The sequence below is a fragment of the Xyrauchen texanus genome, chromosome 17 (assembly GCF_025860055.1).
Source record: "Xyrauchen texanus isolate HMW12.3.18 chromosome 17, RBS_HiC_50CHRs, whole genome shotgun sequence".
NCBI classification, from domain to species: Eukaryota; Metazoa; Chordata; class Actinopteri; order Cypriniformes; family Catostomidae; genus Xyrauchen; species Xyrauchen texanus.
Window position 1 is genome coordinate 18014988 of NC_068292.1, and position 23581 is coordinate 18038568.

The window sequence follows — 23581 nt, forward strand, 5'->3', positions numbered from 1 at the left end:
CACGCACGCACGCATGCATACAAGATGGGTGTGGTGTGGGTCACTATAGTAAGAGCTTTAACAAACACAGCACTGTCTATTTTAATGTTGTGCACCAGATGACGCTAAAGCTGTATTTATGACTTTACAAATATAACGCAGTGGCTGTTCTCCTGTTTCTAATGCACTACTTTCAGAGCAATAATCTTGATTTACTATTGGATGGACATGCAGTAATTACACAACATATGCATCTTAACAACAGAACATGTATCAGTTTAAAGAAGATGGAAATCATCCAAATATAACAAAGCTCAAAGAAACAGAACAATTTCATTCTGGCTGCTTTCTTTCTTTAAAATAGTAATCCACACACTGATCTATGTGATATATATAGATCAGTGAATCCACACTATTCAACACTGTAATGTTGTAATTATTAGAAAAGTCAAGTGAACGTAATGAATGACATGAGATGTCATGTTTTGGGATCGTAACTTAAATAACTGATAGTTCCTTGAACTTATTTTTTCTTAAATATCAATTTAAAGGTGCACTCAGTACATTTTTGAAGTGTGTCGAAGTGACTTACATTAGCTTACAGTGACACCTAGTGGCCTGGAAGCTGCCATGAATGAAAGTGTCCTATAACAGGGCAGTAACTGATTTTAAATGTGTACTCAGTAGTTTTTCCCACATTAACATTTTTTACTCCTAATTATGAATTGTAATTTTGAAGCATATGTATAAAATCATGACCACTCACATGAGATGAGAACTTTAGCCATATCAGTAACCTTTTCAAAGCAGTTTTATTCTACATGGGTCAGGGGCGCCCTCATGTGTGCTGCCATTTTAGAATCACATGACCAGCCGATTTATTATTATGCTCTTTCACTCTTGGATTAAATTAATCATGCTGATTGTGAATAGTGAATATCTACAATGGCATATGTTACTGAAAACTATGGCTTTTAAATGATGCTGCATCCACACAACAAGGTGTCACTGTAGGTCCAAGATGTCAAGAGCAAAAAGTTACTGAGTGCACCTTTAAGCAAGTAGTATTCAACTGGTCATGATCCTACCATGGCTGCCCTCATGAGGGCGCCCCCGCCCCATATATAATAAAATAGCTTTTATGAGGTTACTGATATGATTTCATCTAACATGAGTGGCCATGATTTAATATATATGTTTCAAATTTACAATTCATTTCTTTAGAAGTCAATATTTTAAATGTCTGAATTTTCTGAAGATTCTAAAAATTGTTTTAATCTCTTTGAAACAGAACACATATTAATTTATGCTTTTACACTTGTAACAATAACTGTGGTATTTTATAAACTATGGAAACCAAGATCAATTCTCAAGGATTACTTGTGCAAAACAAATAACGTTCCAACAGTTTACCAATACTTCAGTGGAGCCCAAATATGCAAAATCGCCAAAGTAGTGCACTACATTCTTGAATGGTTCTGAAGGAGGTGTAGACGCCGAGGGAGGGGCTCTGTCATACTGATCCAGACTGTCATAGCAAAACATTATTTTGAACCTTTACTCATTCTGTACATGCTTTGAGACTCAGTTTGTCCTGCGCTTTACTACTAACTTCTGCATTTAGCCAGGACTGTCAGTATTAGTATGTGATATCTGACTGACTGAAAACATTACTAGAGAGCTAAATGTGCGGTTGATTGCGTGCTAGTCCAGTTTTAGAAAGACAGACAACCTAACTAACATTTGACAGACATATAGCTTGCCATTTTAGCTTAGCCATGACAGAGATGTGTCTATTCGTCTCTCATGTCAACCACTTTGTTTTAACTGCCAATTTGTGACTTGACTATAACTGTTTTATATTGTAAGAGCACTGTCGGATAACTACGAGCTTTTACGTTTGTTTATTTGAGTAGAAAGCTAACCTCTAACCCAAAGCAGATTAAGGTTAGTCTGCTAGCAGTGAGCAAAACCACCGACTAACCACCAATCTGTTTCAGTGGGAATTATGAGCACGAGTAATGTCTATGCAAGTCGCAAACGGAGGAAACCTGTCCAAAAAAGGTAATAAGTAATTACTAATTATTTAATATGAACTAAAAACAAGTTTAGCAGATGCATCGCAAGTTATCCGTATATATTTACAGTATTTAACAGACAGCTGACTATTACATATCATTGTATAGTTGCCTATTGATTTATGATTATGATTGTTTTTACTTTTGTCATAACATTGTAAGGCTAATGGCGTTACAACGGCGTAATTGCTTGTTATTTATGTCCTGTCGTGTCAAGCAGGCTGCGCTTCAAATCCTAGTGCGCTGCTGCCAAGACAGCATTTTTGAGGCATTATAGGCGCGTTTGAACGTGTTTGAATGAAGAAAGGTTTATTTAGGTAAAGGAATATTTCCTTTTTGACCTAAACCCACATACACCCTAATCACAATTTCTGTCTGGTAGAGAAAGCTCAAATCTCTGACGCTCTAAATACTGTCTAGGTAGGCAGCACACTAGTTTTGAAACACTGCCATATTCAAGCTTTGCTTATTATATAGTACTGCTGAACATAGTACGAGTATTACACGGAAATATCGTAGATTGTATTTTATAAAATTTTTTTGCCATTCTGCTCTAGATGATCATGTCTTGTACTTTGGCTCTGCAAATAAAAACGTAAAGCTTTAAATTGTTTAGGCTTGCTAAAAAATTCAGGTTGAAGATCATTTCTCATATAGTATTTCACAATTATATGAGTCTGAATTTACAAGCTCTTTACAAGTACACCTCTGAAGGGTCAGATTGTTGATTTGTGCCTCACTGTACAAAGATACTACTTCATGTCAGTTGCAGGTGTTGTTTTTAGATGACTGTGTTTCGGATTACCCAATATGATCTTATGTGAATGATAAAAACTGAAACTCAATGCTAATGTCATATGGCCTATATATCTTATCTCAATGCAAACTATCTTCAGGAAAGTTACAAAGAAATGTGGTTGCCCTAGCATGCCCTAATCTCAAACTCTTTAAAGTAACGCTGCATGTACTCTCTGTTATAGTGTGCAACCTCCACATGAAAGTGTCAAATCGAATCCTTCGAAGCGCCACCGGGACCGACTGAATGGACAGTTGGACAGGTTGGCCAGTCTGCTCCCCTTCCCACAGGAAATCATATCCAAGCTGGACAAAATCACTATACTGAGGCTAAGTGTGAGCTACCTGCGGGCTAAAAGTCACTTCAATGGTAATACTTGATGCATGGTGTCTAGGGCTATGTTCACATTGCAGCTGAATGTGGCCTAAATCACTGCCAAAAACACCAAGTAGTTTGACATATATGTGGGGATATCTTGGAAATTGTGCATTCCAGATTGGGAGAAAAAGGGATAAAAAAAATAAATGAAAATAATATCTGATATAGTTAGAATTACATATATTGTGACCTTCTCTCCGCTTCTATCAATATGCCTCAGTTCGGTATTGTACCTACGCATAAAATTCCTTAACCGTTTTCCTCTCTTGTTCAAAATTAACTGTCCTAGCGGGTAACACTCTCACTCACGCTGCTGTACTGTACGTCCCTGCCCTGTGCTGCTGTTTATCTGTCTGGAAAAGCCTTAACTGCTAGAGGCCAAAAGTGCCCAAGGGATGGATGTTATATAAAGAAGATATGAGAAATCACAAAACATAATGTAACCAAATGCTACAATTTACTTCATAATAATATCTCAATATGTTAAATAACCATAATGTTAATTAAGACTTTATTATTACAACTGTAATACAATAATGTATACTATCCAGAACAGCCACTTTTAGTGTTTGAATCGTTCAAATCTCTCACTAAACACTGTGTGAAATGTTTATATTTGCTTTATTTTATTCAGTTAGCATGTAGGAGTTGACAACAGTTTGCTTAAAATCTCATTCCATATCTGGATAATTGCAGCAATATCATAGAGAATACATTTCCTCCTCTATAATATTGCATTATATTAAATTTGAACAGTATGTTAACTTAATAGCCCAAATACTTGGACATACAGTACTGTGCAAAGGTTTTAGGCACTTGTGAAAAATGTTGCATAGTGAAGATTTCTTCAATAATAATGACATAAATAGTTTTCATTTATCAATTAACATCATACAGTCCAGTTAAAACATAAAAAGCTAAATCAATATTCGGTGTGACCACCTTTGCTTTTAAAACAGCACCAATTTTCTTTGGTACACCTGGACACAGATTTTCTTGGTTGTTGGCAGATGGGATGTTCCAAGCTTCTTGGAGTATTCGCCACAGTTCTTCTATCTATTTAGGCTGTCTCAACTGCTTCTGTCTCTATATGTAATGTTAGACTGACTCTATGTTCAGTGAGGGGCTTTGTGGGGGCCATGACATCTGTTGCAGGGCTCCCTGTTCTTCTATTCTAATCTTTTCTATTTGCAAAAGTAATGTTTGTTAGTCTAACATTTATATTTCCCATTGACACACTAAATCTGAAGATATAAATAACCATCTTAAGACAAATGCTTTTGTGAAACATCTTATGTGCCTAAAATACTTTTGCATAGTACTGTATATGAATGAGAATAAACCTGAAATAGGAATGTGTTTCAGTCACAATGCACATTATGTAGTTTATTGATTATTTAGAAACATTTAGAATGTTACAAATGGATATTTTTATTTAAATAAATGTTGTATACTTAATTTTCTGTTTGTCCAAGAATCCTCAATGCAGGACTTTGACATTAAGAAGCTGCTAGTTTAGGACCTGTGAGGAGTTTGTTTCTCAAACTAGAGACTGTGATTTATTTGTCTTTTTGTTGTGCATCTAACAATCCACTTCCCTCTCTATCATGGTTAGAGATTCTTTTTTCAAAACAGTAATGCATGGAAATGCCTCCATCTCTCTAAAACAATAGACTTTAGAAGAAAATAAAATTCCATTAGGAAAGTGTTTCTTTTTGCTTATTTTCAAAACCAAAATTTGACTTGCAAGTGTAAAGCAGCTTGTAAGAACTCAATACCTCAGCAAATAGAGAAAAAACCCACTGTATTGTGATGTCTGCATGGTAGCGCAACCATTTTCAATTGTTCTAATAATACGAAAAAAATGTTGAGTACCAAATTAGCACTTTAGAATGCTTTTGTAAGGAATAGGTGACACAAATATGTTTGCCATCACGGGTAACATCATGGCCATGCTGGAGTTTGTTACACACATGCTCAAGGAGTGATTCACGCATGCGGGTCAGTTTAGGAGTGTCAGCTGATCAGACCAGTGTATGATATGGGCTACATTTAAAATGCCATGTGAACAACCTAACAAAAAAATTAATAAATCAGATTTGAGCAAAAAATCAGATCTCGGCTACATTCGGCTGATTTCTTTAAAGATGGAATGTCAAAGCATGCCAATGTTGATGTCAGGTTTTAGCTATTTTTCTACCTGTATTTAGATCAATGGATCCATCAGTCCAAACCCAAATATGTACATTTAAATAATGAAAGTGTATTTATTGATGAAATTATGTTTGCATGATTTTAAGCCACAGCTCACAGGCCTGTAGACTACATTCAGTTCAGTGACTGTGTCCTGAACACTCTCCAAAGACAACTAATAAAGTGTTAATAAAGTGAATGAACCACTAAGTGGTTACAAATCTAGCCCCAAACCCTAAAGAACTTCAATATTTATGTATCTTTTTCCTCTTATGAGAGCCATCCACATCTCATGGCTATTTGCAGTATGATACCCTCATTGAGAAAGAGGAGGGGGAACCATTTCAATTAACAGGATGTCACTGGGGTGTGTGAGATCCTGTGGAAAGTAAAATACAAATATGTAATAATTTTCTTACTCTTTTAGTGGAAGCTTGCTCAGTACTGCAACAATAGCGCTTTCCTTTCAAATAGCAGAAAATACATTTCAGGTTCAAAAGTAAATTATCTTAACATTTACCCCAGGCTGGTTGCTTAAGCATTATCAGAATATGTTGTACAGAACATTAACATGTTTGTACAGAACATTAACATCCAAAGTTTACTTGGCCTAAGGCAACTGGCTTCTGCCTTCAGCATAAAGATATGGAAGTGGGACAGAGTGCTGTGGAGTCAATAGATTCGGCACTTATCACAGGACATCCTGGTTTCTCAGCAGTCTTTTTTTCCGGATGACCCATATTTGGACAAGACACTGAAGGATTAGTCTTTCTAATGCTGGAAATGTTAGAAACATTTTCATTGGCACAGAGATGTGTTTTTTTGTACTTGTTTTCCCTTGCACCTTTCCAAAAGTGTCAAATTCCCTGATTAGTGCATGAATCATAAAATTCAAGACACTTATTGCAATCAGGACACAATTAAGGTGCTATCAATAACCTGAGCTTGGGTTCAATTGCAGAATTGTTTACACTGAAAATGGGAGTGCAACAGTCTGATTTTTAACAATAACTTATAACCTTTAAGTACAGACCTACTGTGAGCTCCAAGGTTGTTAATCAATGCTTTATGTTTCTGTTGAAACCATCATTTTGCATTATTTCAACCAATCAGACAATTGCAGCAAACAATGTGTTGCAAATGAGCTCTGCAGCATCTGCCCGCTCCATGACGCACTCAAGCCAGTCTCCCTAGCTAATCCATAGCTATTGTCCAGGGAATTTACTCAATAATTATTAAGAGTATTGTGCAGCCTCTCTTGTAATTATACAGATGTGAAAGGGAGAAATAGTGGCCGAATTAGAAGGGCAATAAACTGAAATGCACAACAAAGTTTTCTTTTTCTTAGTTGGTGTTCTTCCTGCTATTGTGGAGTGCTGACCAATGCAGAGGTGTGGTCAAGTTGTCAGCATTGCATGGATCTTAAATTAGTGATGGAATCCATGAGAAACAGGCTAAGCAGGAGCGGTTTTGCTATGGTTTCCTCCCAAGGCAGAGCTGCTGATTGTTGCGAAAAGATTTGTGTGTAATAACACAGACTCTTTGGAGGCCAGTGCTGGGGTGAGGGGGGTTAGGTCTGGGTTTGCGTGAGTAATTCAAATAGACTTGTTGACCTCTTGACTTCAATGAAAAGAGTTACGAAACATGTTTTTAGTCACTGGCTCCAGCAGCAAACTTTGACCTGAGTCACTGTATAGCATCAAGGACTCTGCCAAGCTGTGCGTTTGGGGGTTCTTTAGGGCCAGAGACATTGCATGACAAGAGAGCTGGAACACCAGCTGAGATATGATCTTAATGTTTTTTCTGGCACACAGTTCTGAATCCATAGGGGCTTGTTTATACAAGGACTGAGAATCACCTTTTCATTTAGTAATGGCATCTAGTATGTGGAGACTATGTGGATAGGTCATTGTTCTCAATAGAAATAAGGTTGCCATGCAGAACATAGACTGCTGAGTAAGTTACAATGTTGTCTAGCCATTTTTTGTGGAGTTGAAGTCATGCACAGTACATAACCAAACCAAACACACTCCACGATTGATGCATTTAAAAAAAATAATGAATTAGTTAGTTACATAATAATTGTCATTTTAATCTGTATTGTTGGTGATGCTGACTTCACATTGCCCTTGCATGTCACAACCACTCCATGAGCAAACATTTCATTTGATATGTGCCAGGCACAAGTGTTTTTCGACCATGACTTTGTATTGTTAAACCACAGGGCATTAAAGATTGCACACTGAAAAAAATAAAAACTATACAAATTGTTGGTTGAAATTAGGGCTGGGCGATATGTAAGAAATATTTTTGATATAATTGCCTAAAAAATATTGTAACATCTGCAAAAAAACTCAAAAAACATAAACAAAAGACATGTCTAAATTAAAATAGCACTTTTCTAAACAAAAAAAGCAATAAAATAACGAAGTGATCAAAAAATCTTATTTAACCACCTCCCCAAATCCAAACATTCACCGTCCCCCATTTGCATCACGCAAGCATCCATCAGTGACAACAGGTGGAAAATTACTAATAGCCTACAGATTAAGAACAATAATACTCAAAAGTAATAAGCGTAATAAATTCCCTTGTGTTCCCAATTTGTGTATAGAATTGCATTTTGTAATACAGTTAATGCTGCCTAAAGAAAAGAAAAGAAAACTCCATTTTAGGTTCAAGGTGAATGCATTACATTATGATTTAACCACTTTCATCTTTGTTTATTTAATACAAAGACATATATTACTGAACCTGCAGAGTTGCGTTCACAATGCATGCCAACTGCATGGAAATAATGCAAACTAAACTCAAATGAGGTGATCTGAGATAATTTGTAGCATTCTCACAGACGACATTATTCTTGCAAACAGTTTTCAGACAAATGAAACAGAGAAAAAAGAGTGAAAACTCTTTACATGAGCTTGTTCTACAAGACAGACACAAGCATCGATGGTCTGTTCTTAAAAATATAAAAAAGTGTGTTTCTTCAAGTGCATGTCTTTGTGACTAAAAGCACTTGTCATGTGTCACTCCGAGACGGGTCACCCGCCTGTTGCGGGTAGATGAGCAAAATTACCTGCGCATTAAATACATTTGGATGAGGAACTTGCGTTTCAATCTCGACTTATTTGGCGGGTGCCGGATGGTAATTTCACACCATGCCCACTGTTTAATATATTTGGCGACTTTCAAGATCCATGGTTTTACCATTTCCTATTATTGCCGATCATCATCTGTTTGTAATTGGCATCGGGATCTTCACAATGGATATTATTTTCCATTATATGAAATTAAAATATAGGCTCTGCTCAAATATTTTTGTAGTGAAAACCTAAATAAGTTAAGTTAACATAACTTCAATTTGATCTGTCCAAAAAACTCTATTTAACCTAGCAACAATATACATTAGCATATATTACATTAGCATATCTATTTGTATAGAATGACAAATATAGTGCTGCTGGGGTTTTACAGATCCCCAGTAAATCATTATAATAATGATCCCCCAGTGTTTGCTTGATAATAAAAGTAATACCCACTGAAATTTTAAAAGTAATTTACCTGGAACTGGAAATCCCCTGCCCAGTTTATGTAATACATTAATGCCACAAATAATATCCACATTCCCAACACGATTGAATGAAGTAAAAATGTATTGATTGTACACAATTAAATTAAGTGTAGACCAAATGCTAAAGAATTGTGTAGCATTAGCTTATTTTCAAAGTAAATCACTTTGAGGTTTAGTATTTTTAATAGAGCTGCTTTCCATTTTTTTCAGTGCATTCAATTTTTGGTACTTAAGATGCCAACGTCCACATGTTAAAGGGTTAGTTCACCCAAAAATAAAAATTGTCTCATCATTTACTCACCCTCATGCCATCTCAGATGTGTATAACTTTCTTTTGAATGCATAACACAAACAAAGATTTTTAGAAGAATATCTCAGCTCTGTAGGTCCATTCAATGCAAGTGAATGGTGGCCAGGCCTTTGAAGCTCAAAAAGGCAGATAAAGGCAACAATAAAGTAATCTATAAGACTCCAGTGTGTTAATCAATGTCAGCTGAAGGGATCCCATCAGTTTTGGGTGAGAACAGACCAAAATGTAACCTTTTCACTATAAATCTTGACAGCTTTCTCCTTAGTGATCATGATTTAAAGCTTGAATATACTTGCACATGCGTCAAGCACTAGGAAGTGTAATCAAGGATAAAATGATGATTGTGCCTTGAGACCACTATGGCAAGATACAGTGAAAAAGGAGTTATATTTTGGTCTGCTCTCACCTAAAACAGACTGGAACACTTTAGAAGATATGGATTTAACCAGTGGATTTGAATGGATTACTTTACAGATGCCTTTATCTGCTTTTTGGAGCTTCAAAGTTCTGGCCACCATTTACTTGCATTGTACTGACCTACAGAGCTGAAATATTCTTCTAAAAATCTTCATCTGTGTTAAACAGAAGAAAGAAAGTCATACACATCTGGGATGGCCTGAGGGTGAGTAAATGAGGGAGAATTTTCATTTTTTGGTGAACTATACCTTTAAGTAAGATATCAAGTTATAATCACTATTTCAAATGATTTTTTCCCCTCCTACAATAAGCATAACTGGTTATTTTTCATGCAGGAAAAACCTTCTAATGCAGGAAGTTTTGCTCTTGTTTTGATAATGCCTATTCAAGTGCTCTCATATATCACTGCTCATCGTGAATGGTTTTCCTTAACTTCCTCATCATCTCTTTGTTGAATAATAGGTATCTGTCATTTGTATTATCTGTTTGTTGCTTCAATGCTTGTTTAATGTTGCAGTGACACTAAACTCAAAGAGTTCCAGACAGCTAGCAAATAACACCAAACCACACATACAGGAGCAGCCAGAGGGAGAGCTTTTGCTTCAGGTGAACTTCTCTGATGTCTACTGTAAAATATTAAAATGTCAGTCAAACCCCAAAAAATAAATGGATGAACCCAAGTGTTTGATCAACATAAATATAATTAGCATTTATAGATATACATACGTATAATGTGGTTCTAGCAGACGCACATTTTCAAATGTTTGCATAGACACTGAAACGTACAATATCAACATATTGACATCGTCTAAAACATACACCCTATTACAAATGAACAAGCTTACAAACAAGACATACAAATGATCATGAACCCTTTGAGGTTCGTAGAATATCGAATTCATGGAAATTGACTCGCCAGAACAATTGTGACAGCACACACAGATCAGTGAGTGAAACACGTTACAACATAACATTTCACTTGTTTCATACTTGAGGTTTGATAAATTAAATTCAGCCATACAAAGAATGACAATAATTTTATTAGTCCCTTTTGGAAATCCTTAATAAATGTATGTGCAAATTAAAAACAATTTTTCCCATCTTTTAGTGTCGCTATGCAATTGTGTCTGAATATTGATATTGTTCATTTGCAGCTGTACCATCGGAAATGTGCTGGAAATTTCAGTTTCTTAAAGATTTGTCTCTAAAGTTGTTCATGTATACAATTTTAGATGTTGTGAATACATTGATATTTTACATTTAAATGCAAATGTACAAAATGTGTATATCAACGTGACATAAAAATAACTACTAATACTAATGAGATCACCTGATTTGATCCAGAGATTTGTTTTTATCAATAGTCTAACTTACAAGACTAACTGTTACTTCTTTCATAGGCTATAAATGGTTTTGTGTTGGTGGTCACCTCCAGTGGCACAATCTTCTATGCTTCCTCCACCATTGAGGATTACTTGGGGTTTCATCAGGTTTGTGCTGGTTTACAGTTTGTATATTGTTGGGGTGGAAGGAACTGTAGCCCAAAGGGGTTTTACGATTACAATTGTGAATCAATAACAAATCTTAATTGATACATCAGTCTTATTAGACACCCTGTAGCAGTGTCTTAATTTATTGTGTTTGAAATTTTGACTTCTTCCCACAAACGTGATAATAGAAGCAATGCCTCACCACAGATGGAAAAAGCAAACAGATGTTAACTTGAACTGAATTGCTTGGGTGTCAGACAAAGCAGACTTGTTGATAGCATTAACCATGATGTGTTGATGCGAGAAATGTAATTATGATTATGTGCTTTAGATTACAAAGTAAATTAGTTAACCTTTTTGAAGGATTACCTGTTGAAGTACATAACAGGGTTTCTTGATTACAATGTGGATGTTTGAAGTTACTCCTAGTAAAACTGTGTATTTTCTTTGCAGTCGGATCTCATGCATCAGAGTATTTATGAGCTCATTCACACTGAAGACCGGGCTGAGTTTCAGAAACAGCTCCACTGGGCACTCAATCCCAGCGGCACCTCAGACATCGGACAGCTAGTGCAAGGTAGAACACAAATGAACATCTCTCCAGATCCAAAAATCACTTAGCAATAATGACAGCATAACTGAGCATTTAATAATTTAATAAAAATAAAATAAAAAAAGGAATTGAAACCTGCAAGAGAACCATGCTTGCAGTGTTAAATAACTTTCAGATGGAGAGTTTTACTTCTGTACGATATAAATAGTCTAGAAAACCTAGAAATTCTTATTAATAGGCTATCGATATTTTTGAGGTTTATTCAAAGCCTATAACCGAGTGAATGTCGGGTGAACGGCACCTCGTAGTGCAATCTCAAAGAAGCAAAAAAACAATGTCCCAGACTTTCATTTCATCTGTTCCTCTCTGGTTGAATGACCTGCCAAACTCCACCCGAGCAGCTGGTTCTCTAACATCCTTTAAAAAGCATCTGAAGATATAGATTTTTACAACCAATCCCTGTAATGCTCTGTCTTCTTCTTTAAAAAATGTTGGGCCTGGGTAGCTCAGCGAGTATTGATGCTGACTACCTGCCCTGGAGTATGTATCATGAATGAACATATACAAATGCACCACTGCTCTTCACATGAGAGCAAGGTACATGAAATTTAGAATCCGATTGAGAAGAGAGTTCAACTTTTATATAGTTTAACTCTCTTCTCATAAGATTACTGAGTGCACCTTTAACTGTTTTTGTACAACTTCACTGAATCAACCTGAATACATTAGGTTATACCAATAAAACAAATGTTTAAGGGCTAGATAAGAAAGAAATAGCTCCTTAAAATGCTCTCATTATTTACTCACCCTCATGATATCTCAGGTGTGTATGACTTTTTTTTCAGCAGAACACATTTGAAGAAAAATAGAAAAATATCTTTATTCAGTAGATCCTTAAAATGCAAGTGAATGGAGATTTCTCTTTTGAAGCTCCAAAAATCACAGACAGTCAGCATAAACGTCATCCATATGACACCAGCTGTTAAATTAATGTCTTCTAATTTAACATCTAATTTTAATTTATTTTAAAGATAAGATTTTTTTAACTCTAATTCATGCTTCCAGTCAAGAGCATTTCGCATGTGTGACGTAATCGCATTTGAAACACGCGGAAAACTGGCGCACGTATACTCACCTAAAGGATTATTAGGAACACCTGTTCAATTTCTCATTAATGCAATTATCTAATCAACCAATCACATGGCAGTTGCTTCAATGCATTTAGGGGTCTGGTCCTGGTCAAGACAATCTCCTGAACGCCAAACTGAATGTCAGAATGGGAAAGAAAGGTGATTTAAGCAATTTTGAGCGTGGCATGGTTGTTGGTGCCAGACGGGCCGGTCTGAGTATTTCACAATCTGCTCAGTTACTGGGATTTTCACGCACAACCATTTCTAGGGTTTACAAAGAATGGTGTGAAAAGGGAAAAACATCCAGTATGCGGCAGTCCTGTGGGCGAAAATGCCTTGTTGATGCTAGAGGTCAGAGGAGAATGGGCCGACAGATTCAAGCTGATAGAAGAGCAACTTTGCCTGAAATAACCACTCGTTACAACCAAGGTATGCAGCAAAGCATTTGTGAAGCCACAACACGCACAACCTTGAGGTGGATGGGCTACAACAGCAGAAGACCCCACCGGGTACCACTCATCTCCACTACAAATAGGAAAAAGAGGCTACAATTTGCAAGAGCTCACCGAAATTGGACAGTTGAAGACTGGAAAAATGTTGCCTGGTCTGATGAGTCTCGATTTCTGTTGAGACATTCAGATGGTAGAGTCAGAATATGGCGTAAACAGAATGAGAACATGGATCCATCATGCCTTGTTACCACTGTGCAGGCTGCTGGTGGTGGTGTAATGGTGTGGGGGATGTTTTCTTGGCACACTTTAGGCCCCTTAGTGCCAATTGGGCATCGTTTAAATGCCACGGCCTACCTGAGCATTGTTTCTGACCATGTCTATCCCTTTATGGCCACCATGTACCCATCCTCTGATGGCTACTTCCAGCAGGATAATGCACCATGTCACAAAGCTCGAATCATTTCAAATTGGTTTCTTGAACATGACAATGAGTTCACTGTACTAAAATGGCCCCCACAGTTACCAGATCTCAACCCAATAGAGCATTTTTGGGATGTGGTGGAACGGGAACTTCATGCCCTGGATGTGCATCCCACAAATCTCCATCAACTGCAAGATGCTATCCTATCAATATGGGCCAACATTTCTAAAGAATGCTTTCAGCACCTTGTTGAATCAATGCCACGTAGAATTAAGGCAGTTCTGAAGGCGAAAGGGGGTCAAACACAGTATTAGTATGGTGTTCCTAATAATCCATTAGGTGAGTGTATGTCAAAGCAAGTGTGCAAGTGAGAAGGAGGAACACTGTACAGTAGTTGGTTGGTTTTGATCTGTATTTATTTGTTTCTTTACTCACAATTGTGTGTTTGTGTGCTTATCCTGGATGTCTCAACTGAATGGAGAACATGAGATTACCTCTATCATGGCAACACGGATATGTCACACGAGAGACTGCATGAACTGCATGAGTCTGAATTTCAACAGGAAAACCATGCATGCAAGATTTTAAAGCAAACGCAAAAACTTTCAAAAAGCAATAGCCTCCAATTGATCTTCATTTAATGTTATTGTTGTACAGAAGAAATATGTGAGCTATTAAAGTGACCTCATTGGTCATTTTCTTGCCCTCTGGGTTGTGTTGTGTAGTCGCAACAGATTTGGTGTGAACAGACTGTGCCTTTATGAAGATGTCTGGGATTATGTCTTTTTGAGTTACAGTATGTTTGAAAGGGTTTTGCAAGTTTTTATTATCTACAAACTAAGATCTATATATATAGAATATGTTCACAGGACTTAATTAACACCCGATTTTAGCCCTTCTAAATTTTTCCCAATATGCTCTCCAAGGTGGATCTGAGGGTTCAGAGTCATATATTTAAATGTACTCTGCAAAAACATTACCTTCACCCAAGCTCAAATTACAGTCTTACAGCTGGTGTTTAAGGGCTGTGCCAGTTTGCTTTGATTTCTGTCATTTTTTCAACCAAGCCACAGGATCAGATTTCATTAGAAATCTAATGCTTGGCAGTTTGAAAGGCCAGTCACTGTCGGAATGCTATACACAGGACAGCTGTGCACAGACAGTGCACTCACTTAACAATAATCCACCTGTCAGCAAGGACACTACCTCCAGCAAGTTGTATAATCGCTTACACATTGGGTGCCAGAATTGTGCCACCAATGCAGGGGCATTATTATCCAATGTTTTACATGATATAATCATAGTGAATTTTGTATTGGATTATGCTTTTCTCTATATAAAAGCTAAAATGCTTTTGTTTTGTTTTTGCCAAGCGTCCCACGATGCACCACTGCCTCAGATGTACTACAGTCCAGAGCAGTTGCCGCCAGAGAACTCCACATTTCTTGAGCGAAACTTTGTTTGCAGGTTAAGATGTCTCTTGGACAACTCCTCTAGATTTCTTGTAAGTTGATAATGATCATAAATACAATTTAATGTTACTCTACTATGATATCATGTTGTTGGTTTCTTTGGGTTGCAGTGAAACAAGAAACAAGGCAGTATACAAAATAATTTGAAAATTACTTTCCAAAAGAGGAGTAAAATAGAGAGAGATGGATAACGAAAAGACAGAAAGATGCCAAATTTACTGGCAGTCCCTCAGCAGCTGTATTTGAACCTCATTGCAGCAGTAGTGACTAGTTTTTAAAATTTGTATTATTAATGCCTGGATAGTAAATGCAAAGAATAATGTTTAAAATTCACACAAATAATTAGAAAATTGAAGATTTAAAAAAGTTTACACTGCAAAATACAATATCTTCTGGATAATTTCAACCAGTAGACTTAACCGATATCCATTGTAACCATTATTTTCAACTAGCACTAAGCCAAAGGGTGCACCCTAGTGCTGAGATAAGCAGTTAGCTTTTTAATCAATCATGCAGCATTCATTAACCCTTTGAATGTTTGAATATATATTTTCTTGTGTACAAGTGTCAGCACATCTTCAAAAAAGCCTATAGATCATAGTTTGAATGCAAGAGAATGTCTCTCTTTGGGTTCAGTGAAAAGATACTGTCTGCTTATCCCAAAAAGGAAGTGTTCTGTAAGATAGCAGGATCTGTCTGTTACATCCTGACTGAATCACAAACTCCGAATGAACTCTTGAAGGTCTGGTTTACTAATGGGTCATTTTCATTGCCACATACTGCCAGTTGTTCCACGTAGACAAACATTGTATCTATGTCTTTAACCTCACTGATTCAACACATTAAAACCCTCATGTTCTAAACACAAAGGCTACATTCACACAGAGGCAGACTGCTGTTGTCTGTCCTGTTTTAGATTGCTAAATAAGGTTGTGTGTGACCATAATACGGGAGTGACTACTGCATTTTATAACCAAAGTCTCATATTATATTTTAGAATATCCAGTTGTAGATAAAAAGCATTATTGTAATTGTATATAATTGAAAAGTATGATTACAAATTTGATCGTTTCATCGTAACGTTTCACTGTTTCCTGTGTTTCACCTTATTGTATAGCAAAGAGCTTCAGATGTAGTGTTTCTAATCAAAAAGTCAGTTCTTCCCAATGGAAACTAATTTGTTCATCATTAAGCCCTGTAAACCAAAAACAGTATCAATCCTCCTTATGAGACACTGCCTGGGTCATGTGATTGATATATTCCTGATGCTTCTTGATTTTATAGGCAATTAACTTTCAGGGGCGTTTGAAGTTCCTGTATGGGCAGAATGAGAGGACAGAAGATGGGAAACCTATCCCTCCTCAGCTGGCCCTGTTTGCCCTGGCCTGCCCTCTGCAGCCACCTGCCATACTGGAAATTCACACCAAGAGCATCATGTTCAGAACAAAACACAAGCTGGATTTCACGCCAACCGGGTGTGATGCAAAGTAAGTCACATAAGCAGAGATTTTATCCCATGTGTGATGATTTGAACTCTTGGGTTTGTTTGTTCTCTCTCTCTTTTTTTTAATGTATTTAATTTAGTTGATCTACTGGCAACTTTATCTAAGTGTTATTTAATACCTTGAGATAAGTTATTGTAGTTTGAATAATTTAACATTTTAAAACAAAGTAAAGTTATGATGAGAAGGGATAAAGAAGATTATGCACTATTTCTTGGTCACTTTATCAAATGTAAGCAAATTTGTGACATTGACATTGATGATAACTCCTTTGTACAAATGGTCATATTGTCTACAAGATGCTCCTTGAAACGTTCTCATATAATGCTGGGATAACATAGATAATTGTCAGCTTGATACATGCTGGCATTAAAGCAGAAGGGGACATACCAAATACTAAGACATTTGTTTACATATTTGTTTTAAGTTCTTTTCTAAACAATAACTGGCTTGCAATTTAGTGCAGTATTCCTCAGCTCTCATAGAATCATTATTACATTTCACTTACAATTACTCGTGTTTTTGTGCTCTTCCACAGAGGGAAGATTATTCTCGGCTACACAGAGGCAGAACTGTGTTACCGTGGCTCAGGCTATCAGTTCATCCATGCCGCTGACATGCTGTACTGTGCTGAGAACCATATGCGAAGTAAGACTCATTATTATTACACATGGTTATAGACAATCATTAGATCACCCCCCGACCCACTGCTGTGTTTTAAACATAATGGGCTTATGTGTTCCAAAGGCTTAAGGGGGTTTAACTGTTGTGGAGTTTATTTCATCCCTCAGAAGGCTTACACGTGTTTGATGCCACTACAAACAATTACAAACCTGTTCATACCAATACTAAATGTTTAGCATTCTGAACTTATAATATTGTTTTGGATTTCAATCATTTGGAGTGAAGGGGTTTAATTTTTTTAGCTGAAATTTTGGACATGGTGTGAAAAGTTAAAAGTACATATTAAATATTTGCCATTGCTTTCTAGCAAAACTTGTGTTTTTGCAAAGGCCTTCCAAAACCTGTGGTCTTACAAATTGACCGTACACCATATATTTGAGTTTAACCAGATAGAAGTGGATGCCAGCTATCAAAATGATATACCTCTATACTGATGATAGCAAGATTTTGTAGAAGAATTTATATTTATTTTTCTCCCCTGCAGTGATAAAGATGGGTGAAAGCGGCTTGACTGTTTTTAGACTACTGACTAAACACAACCTGTGGGTTTGGGTACAGGCCAATGCCAGACTTATCTACAAAAATGGCCAACCAGATTTCATCATCGCCTCTCAGAGAGCCATCACGTATGCCCTTATTTTTCTCATTGTGAAATTTGATCTCTTTATCTTTTTTAAGCTCATATTGTTGTTGATGCTCATATAGTAATGTCATTATAATATTTGCATATCAATCTAGATTTGTCTTCTTTTGCATATAAAATACAGTATATTCCTTGTAAGCACAGATATTTCCTATAAGAAATTCAAATCTAGTATCAATTAGGGCTGTAACAGTTCACAACATTCATGCTCGGTACTTACCTTGGTTTTGAGGTCACGGTTCGGTATGGTTCGGTACAGCAGGGAAAACAAAGAATCTTTCTTTAAAGTGGCTGATGGGCAACAATTCTTATTGTGAAGGCTCATTTATAAATGACTGCAATGTGCATTTCTGCAATGAAATTACATAACAAAACTTAAGAGTCTCTTATACTGTATGCATATTTTATAAAAACAGAAATAATAATAAAAGTTACAAAAAGTGCAAATATAATAATTGTAAGAAAATTAAGATTTCTGTGTCTTTTGCCTTTCAGCTCAACACTTGTACTTATCACACAATTTTCAAGTTTTGCGCCTTCCCAAATGCTCCCAAACAACAGATTTTAGAGACGGTGGCAAGTCTTCAGTCTCTGACTTATTTAAATCCAACATGTTTATATTTTTAGTTCCATCAGAGTTGGGAAAAATAGCGAGCTAGCTAGTATACATAAACTTCACATGCATTTATCTGATCCGCAGTTTCAATTGTACAGTCTGGCATTCTGTTCTGTTAAATTTTGTTCTGTGCAGTCCTGTGATTTTTCAACGCAGTTTGTGTAGTTCATTATATGTTGAAATAATATTGGTTTCATGCATGCTAAGATATGTAATAATTTGCATGACTGCGTGTACTGTACCAAAGGCCCGGTTTCCATTCGGTTTGACGTGGAAACATGTACCGTTGCAGCCCTAGTATCAATAGTGTTATTTGTTTGTAGCATTCAATAATGTTTCTATGACCACGTTTAAATCTGGGTTTAAAATGCATTTTGGGTGATCCAATCACAAGTGATCAGCATTAAACAGTTGTAAACAGGGTGCAAAATGTTTTGTGATTGGATCACAAACAGTCCCAGACAGCGGTGAAACACCCCCTATCACCTGTCAATCAGCTGCTGCACTAAAACAAGTGTTTAAACTCTATGTCTTGCATGTGTTTGATGTTGACACTTCTTGTTTTGTATAGAGACGAGGAGGGTGAAGAGAACTTGAGAAAGCGTACTATGACATTGCCCTTCAATTTTACTACTGGTGAGGCTGTTCTCTATGACACGAACCTGCCTAGATCCCTCGGCAACTTCCCAAACTCTAATCCCAGTGCTCACAGCAACAGCAACCAACCCCAAATCATTGGAACTGTAGACCCTGACTCCCTGCTAGGCTCCATGCTGAAGCAGGATGAGTCTATATATGTGTGTCCCGCAGGTTCAGATGAAACTTCAGTGTCGATACAGGGCTTAGGAAAGGAGGATTTGGGTGGGATCTTCTCCAGTGACAGGCAGGAGAGTGTTCTCTCACTGTTTGAGAGCTCTCTCTTCAAACAGGAGCCAATCGTTGGCTCTAGAGGAGATGAAAGCTGTGAGATACTAAGCTTCATGAGAAGTTTAGGGATCAGTCCAGAAGATCTGAATCTCCTTCAGCAAGATGAACTGTTCCTTCGAGTTGACTTCGATGGTCACAGCAACATGTCAGACCTAACAGATGGAGTCTTGTCCTACGTCCAGCAGTCTCTCAGGAAAAAGACAGACAGTATAATGTCCAGTGATACTCAGGCCAATCTCGGGAAACATATGCAAACTCCTCCCTCGCATCAGCAGCCATATTCATGTAATTCTCTCATGTTAGGATCTCAGGAACAACAGATGTCTTTCATAAAGGAGCATCCAGAACCAAAGCTACAGCACTTCTCACAGATAGAAACTCAACTGCAGAACACACAGGACACACCAAAGCATCAAAACAATCCTCAAAGACGGCAACACACAATGTCTCACCCATACAATGGGATGGGAACTTCACAATATGAACTTTCAAACGTAACTGTCCAAAAACAGCAGATTCAGATGGTGAGCCAACAGCTGCAGACAGCTCACTCGAAAAACCAGCAGCCTCTTTGTCCTTACCTACCACCTCTTCACCAGCAGGTGTGCAACACACTCAACAATGCTCAGGTTTGTGGCAACCACACAGAAGTTCTAACCAGTGACACCCGTCAGGTTTCTTCTTTCTTACAGCCAGAGCTCCAGCAGCCAGGATGCTTTTACCTAGAGACATCCCCTGTGGAACTGGAGCATCCTTACAGAAACCATCTAAACACTGTGTCGATCAGCTGCTCCCAGGCGCACTCCTCATCTTATATTACCTCAGGTGATGCAGATGAGGGCGAGTTCACTGCTCACGACCTCGAGGAGCTGCTCAACAGCTTGGACACCGGAGGTATCGAAAGGAATGGGCAATCGGGACATAATGGTGGAGCAGGGATTGGGCCCAGCCTGGATCAGCAAGCTTACATAGGCCAGGTAAGTCTGTTTGTCTTAATTTGGTTTAATCAGCCAATGCAGTTTTCTGGTTATTCGAGCAAGGCTCATTAACATTTGTCTAAGTGGGTGTTCTTGCCACATCAGTGTCTGTAATGTGATCTAGTGGTTGTCAATAGGCATGCACTATTTTTGCAAATACTGATCAATATCCAAGTGAGAAATAATTGATGATGGACCATTGAAATATTTTCAAATTAGCCGTTAATTTGGCCTCAATTTAAAGTGTGAAATGAATTTGTTTTTATTTAAAACAAACATGACGTTTCTTTATTTTGAAACTATTCAGATAAATAAACCTGTCAAGTAAGATTGATCCATAATGTTGTAAAAAAAAAACTTCATAGCCATGCATGTATTGAAAAATAATCAACATTTTATAAAACAACATGGCTCTCTGGAATACTCCATTCTATTTGATCAATCACACCGTCCAGGTGATATCAGTCCGCTCATCCGGGTATTGCAAGCCATCTCGTTTTCGTATCACACTGCGATCTCTACAAGTAAGCTAATACATTTATTTCAGCTCCAATAAATATTTCATGCCCATTTATTTATTTAGCATGTAGCTGTGTAACAAGCAGGATAATGAACACTGTAATTTTGCAATATTGACAGCAACAGCATTCCCAACGCAAACTGGATGTTCAACTGAGTTTTTGTGGAGACACTGCAGTCTATTTCTTCTCACATAATATCAGAATTTCAATGCAAATCAATGTTTCATGTCCATTTATTGAGGTAGCCAAATGGGACAATGAACAGTCAGTTGGTCTTTATCGTAAAAAGCCTCCTTTATTTCTTGTCAGGGTTTACTCAGTCTGGGTTTATTTTGTGATAAAGTCCAGCTGACTGGACATGATCCTTTAAATAATATACAATTGAAAAGATGTATATGTTTGATACTTCTGAAACCTGCCATTGAAAATAGTATTTCCGGTCTTGATATTTGCTTCCAATAACGGCTTAATCAGGCCTAATCAGACAAATACCAATAATACAAATTAATTCTAACATAAGTTGATACCAATATTGTCAGCATTGCTGCTTATTCCTGTCTGAGGATAATTCAAACAGGAAATGCTGTGAATGCATCTCTAACTACAATCTAAAATCATCTCTGTCTATCAGTTTCAGTATGGGGGCCACACAAACTATGCAATGGAGAATAACACTGCACATCCAGCACAGCTTACCAACCAGCATCAGAATACGAGCAGGCCTCATCCAAACCTGTCTTTAGGAGGATACTTGTGACTAATCTTGTGACTAGTGCTAGGGTGAAGTGCTATCAGTCGTCATTATGCCTTGATCTAAGATGGTCATTCATTGGCTAGAACTGTGGTCATGCACTGGAACCCACAATGCCTAGCCCCAAAAAACAGCACCGGTGTGAGACAGCATTAGGAGGAAGAAGCAGAAATTGGGGTGAAAGAAAGGGTGAAAAAGGACAAAGAACAGTACAAGTCAAGGGAGAGAATGAGCACTGTGCTCTGGCTCAGTATGACGTTTCAAGATGAATGAAGAACGAGCCCCATTTATATCTGTTCGATGTATAACAGTCATATATCAATGGCTTCCCTGCCATGTGAACAAAGCTTTCACTGTGCTTTGATAAATGTCTCTTTGAATGTCTCTCAAGAGATGTTATAAATATATTGGCCTGTCAAAACTGTGTCCCAAAGCAATATATACAGTATACAGTAGATGCACTAACTGTATGTAGCCTGAAGCAAATGCCAAACAAGCCAGTTTTGGAAAAAAATACAATAAAGTTTGTAAAGTAGGCTGACAAAAATATAGAATTTGTTATTTTATGTTGGCCACTCATTTTTCCTGTATAAGGTGAAGTAGAAGATGAAGGCCAACTATTGTACAGTAAATGATTTATTAGGGTTTGATTTACTGTACACTTACTGTAAACAGTGATAATCCTATATCAGCAGTATTTTCAATTATACATAGATTAAAGCTGCGTTTTATAGCTGTGTTTGGAAGTATTTAAAATTTTTTGGAGCACTGATAGGTAATCAGGGTTTTTGGCTATTGTAATAAACATTGGGAATCTGTGTAATTTATTGTTATCTAATCTTTTGTACTTTCAGTTTTCATGACTATCAGACACATGTAGCACTTACGACCAGATGTCTGTATAAACAGATCTGATTAACCATGGAGACATGTTTGATTTTCAGCAGAACTGTTGCATTCATAAAGCACTATTGTTAAATGAGCTATCAAGATTGACAGTGAATATTGTTAGAAGACCAGTTTATTACTTTATTATTTAAGTAATGCTTTTGGATCAAGATATTGCACCTAATACTTGCCTTTATAAAATGCGTATTTAGATGTGTGGATTAAACGTGTTCCAATTCGTTGAAATTTTTTGGGCCCTTTATTCTTTGAATTTCTTGGATGATTGGATCATTAATTATTTTCTGTTATCTTTCTGTCTTCATCTTTAAATGGAAATTGATTCAAATATATTTAGTGCAGAGATTTGGTCACTCAGTTCTGTCTCATATTTATTTACCACAAATGAAATAATGGCTTCCTTCCCCATGAAATGCTGGCAATAACTTCATTATAAAACAAATGCAATTTTATTCTTATGAACAGTTTGTTCTGTACAAATTAATAATGTTCTTTTAACCTACACTATAACATAATAAATAAATGCTAAGCAATGCACATCTTCACATAATAAGAAAACAGTGAAAACCTAAATGAGACAGGTTCCCACTTCCCAGACAATTTGAGAACATGGCTTTTTGGCATCTTGAGTTGGTATTGTGACTTTTGTCTTAGATGACACTGAAAGTCCAGTTTTTTTATGAACAGCCCTGCATGTGCTTCTGAAATTTAACAAAGCAGGACATGATAGGGTCACTTCACGTTTTTTTTCCCAACTTGAATAAGTATGAGTGAGTTCTGTGAGGCTTTCAGATAATTCATATATACATTA

At 37.0% G+C, this 23581-nt stretch overlaps 1 protein-coding gene across 3 annotated transcripts; it reads left to right on the forward strand.

Moving 5' to 3' along the window:
• The first annotated feature begins 1546 nt into the window (after nt 1-1546).
• On the forward strand, nt 1547-23036 carry ahr1a (aryl hydrocarbon receptor 1a). 3 transcript variants are annotated; one of them, XM_052146593.1, is made up of 12 exons: nt 1547-2043; nt 3038-3222; nt 10243-10331; nt 11126-11215; nt 11669-11792; nt 15145-15275; nt 16528-16730; nt 17284-17393; nt 17914-18055; nt 19260-20217; nt 20290-20592; nt 21745-23036. In XM_052146593.1, exons 1-12 carry the CDS (start codon nt 1988-1990, stop codon nt 21868-21870), a joined length of 2517 nt encoding a protein of 838 aa, XP_052002553.1. In that variant the 5' UTR covers nt 1547-1987; the 3' UTR covers nt 21871-23036. The 3 variants fall into 3 exon arrangements, with proteins under 3 accessions (XP_052002553.1, XP_052002554.1, XP_052002552.1); XM_052146594.1 differs by having other exon boundaries at nt 20308-20592; XM_052146592.1 differs by having other exon boundaries at nt 19260-20592.
• Nucleotides 23037-23581: the final 545 nt, after the last annotated feature.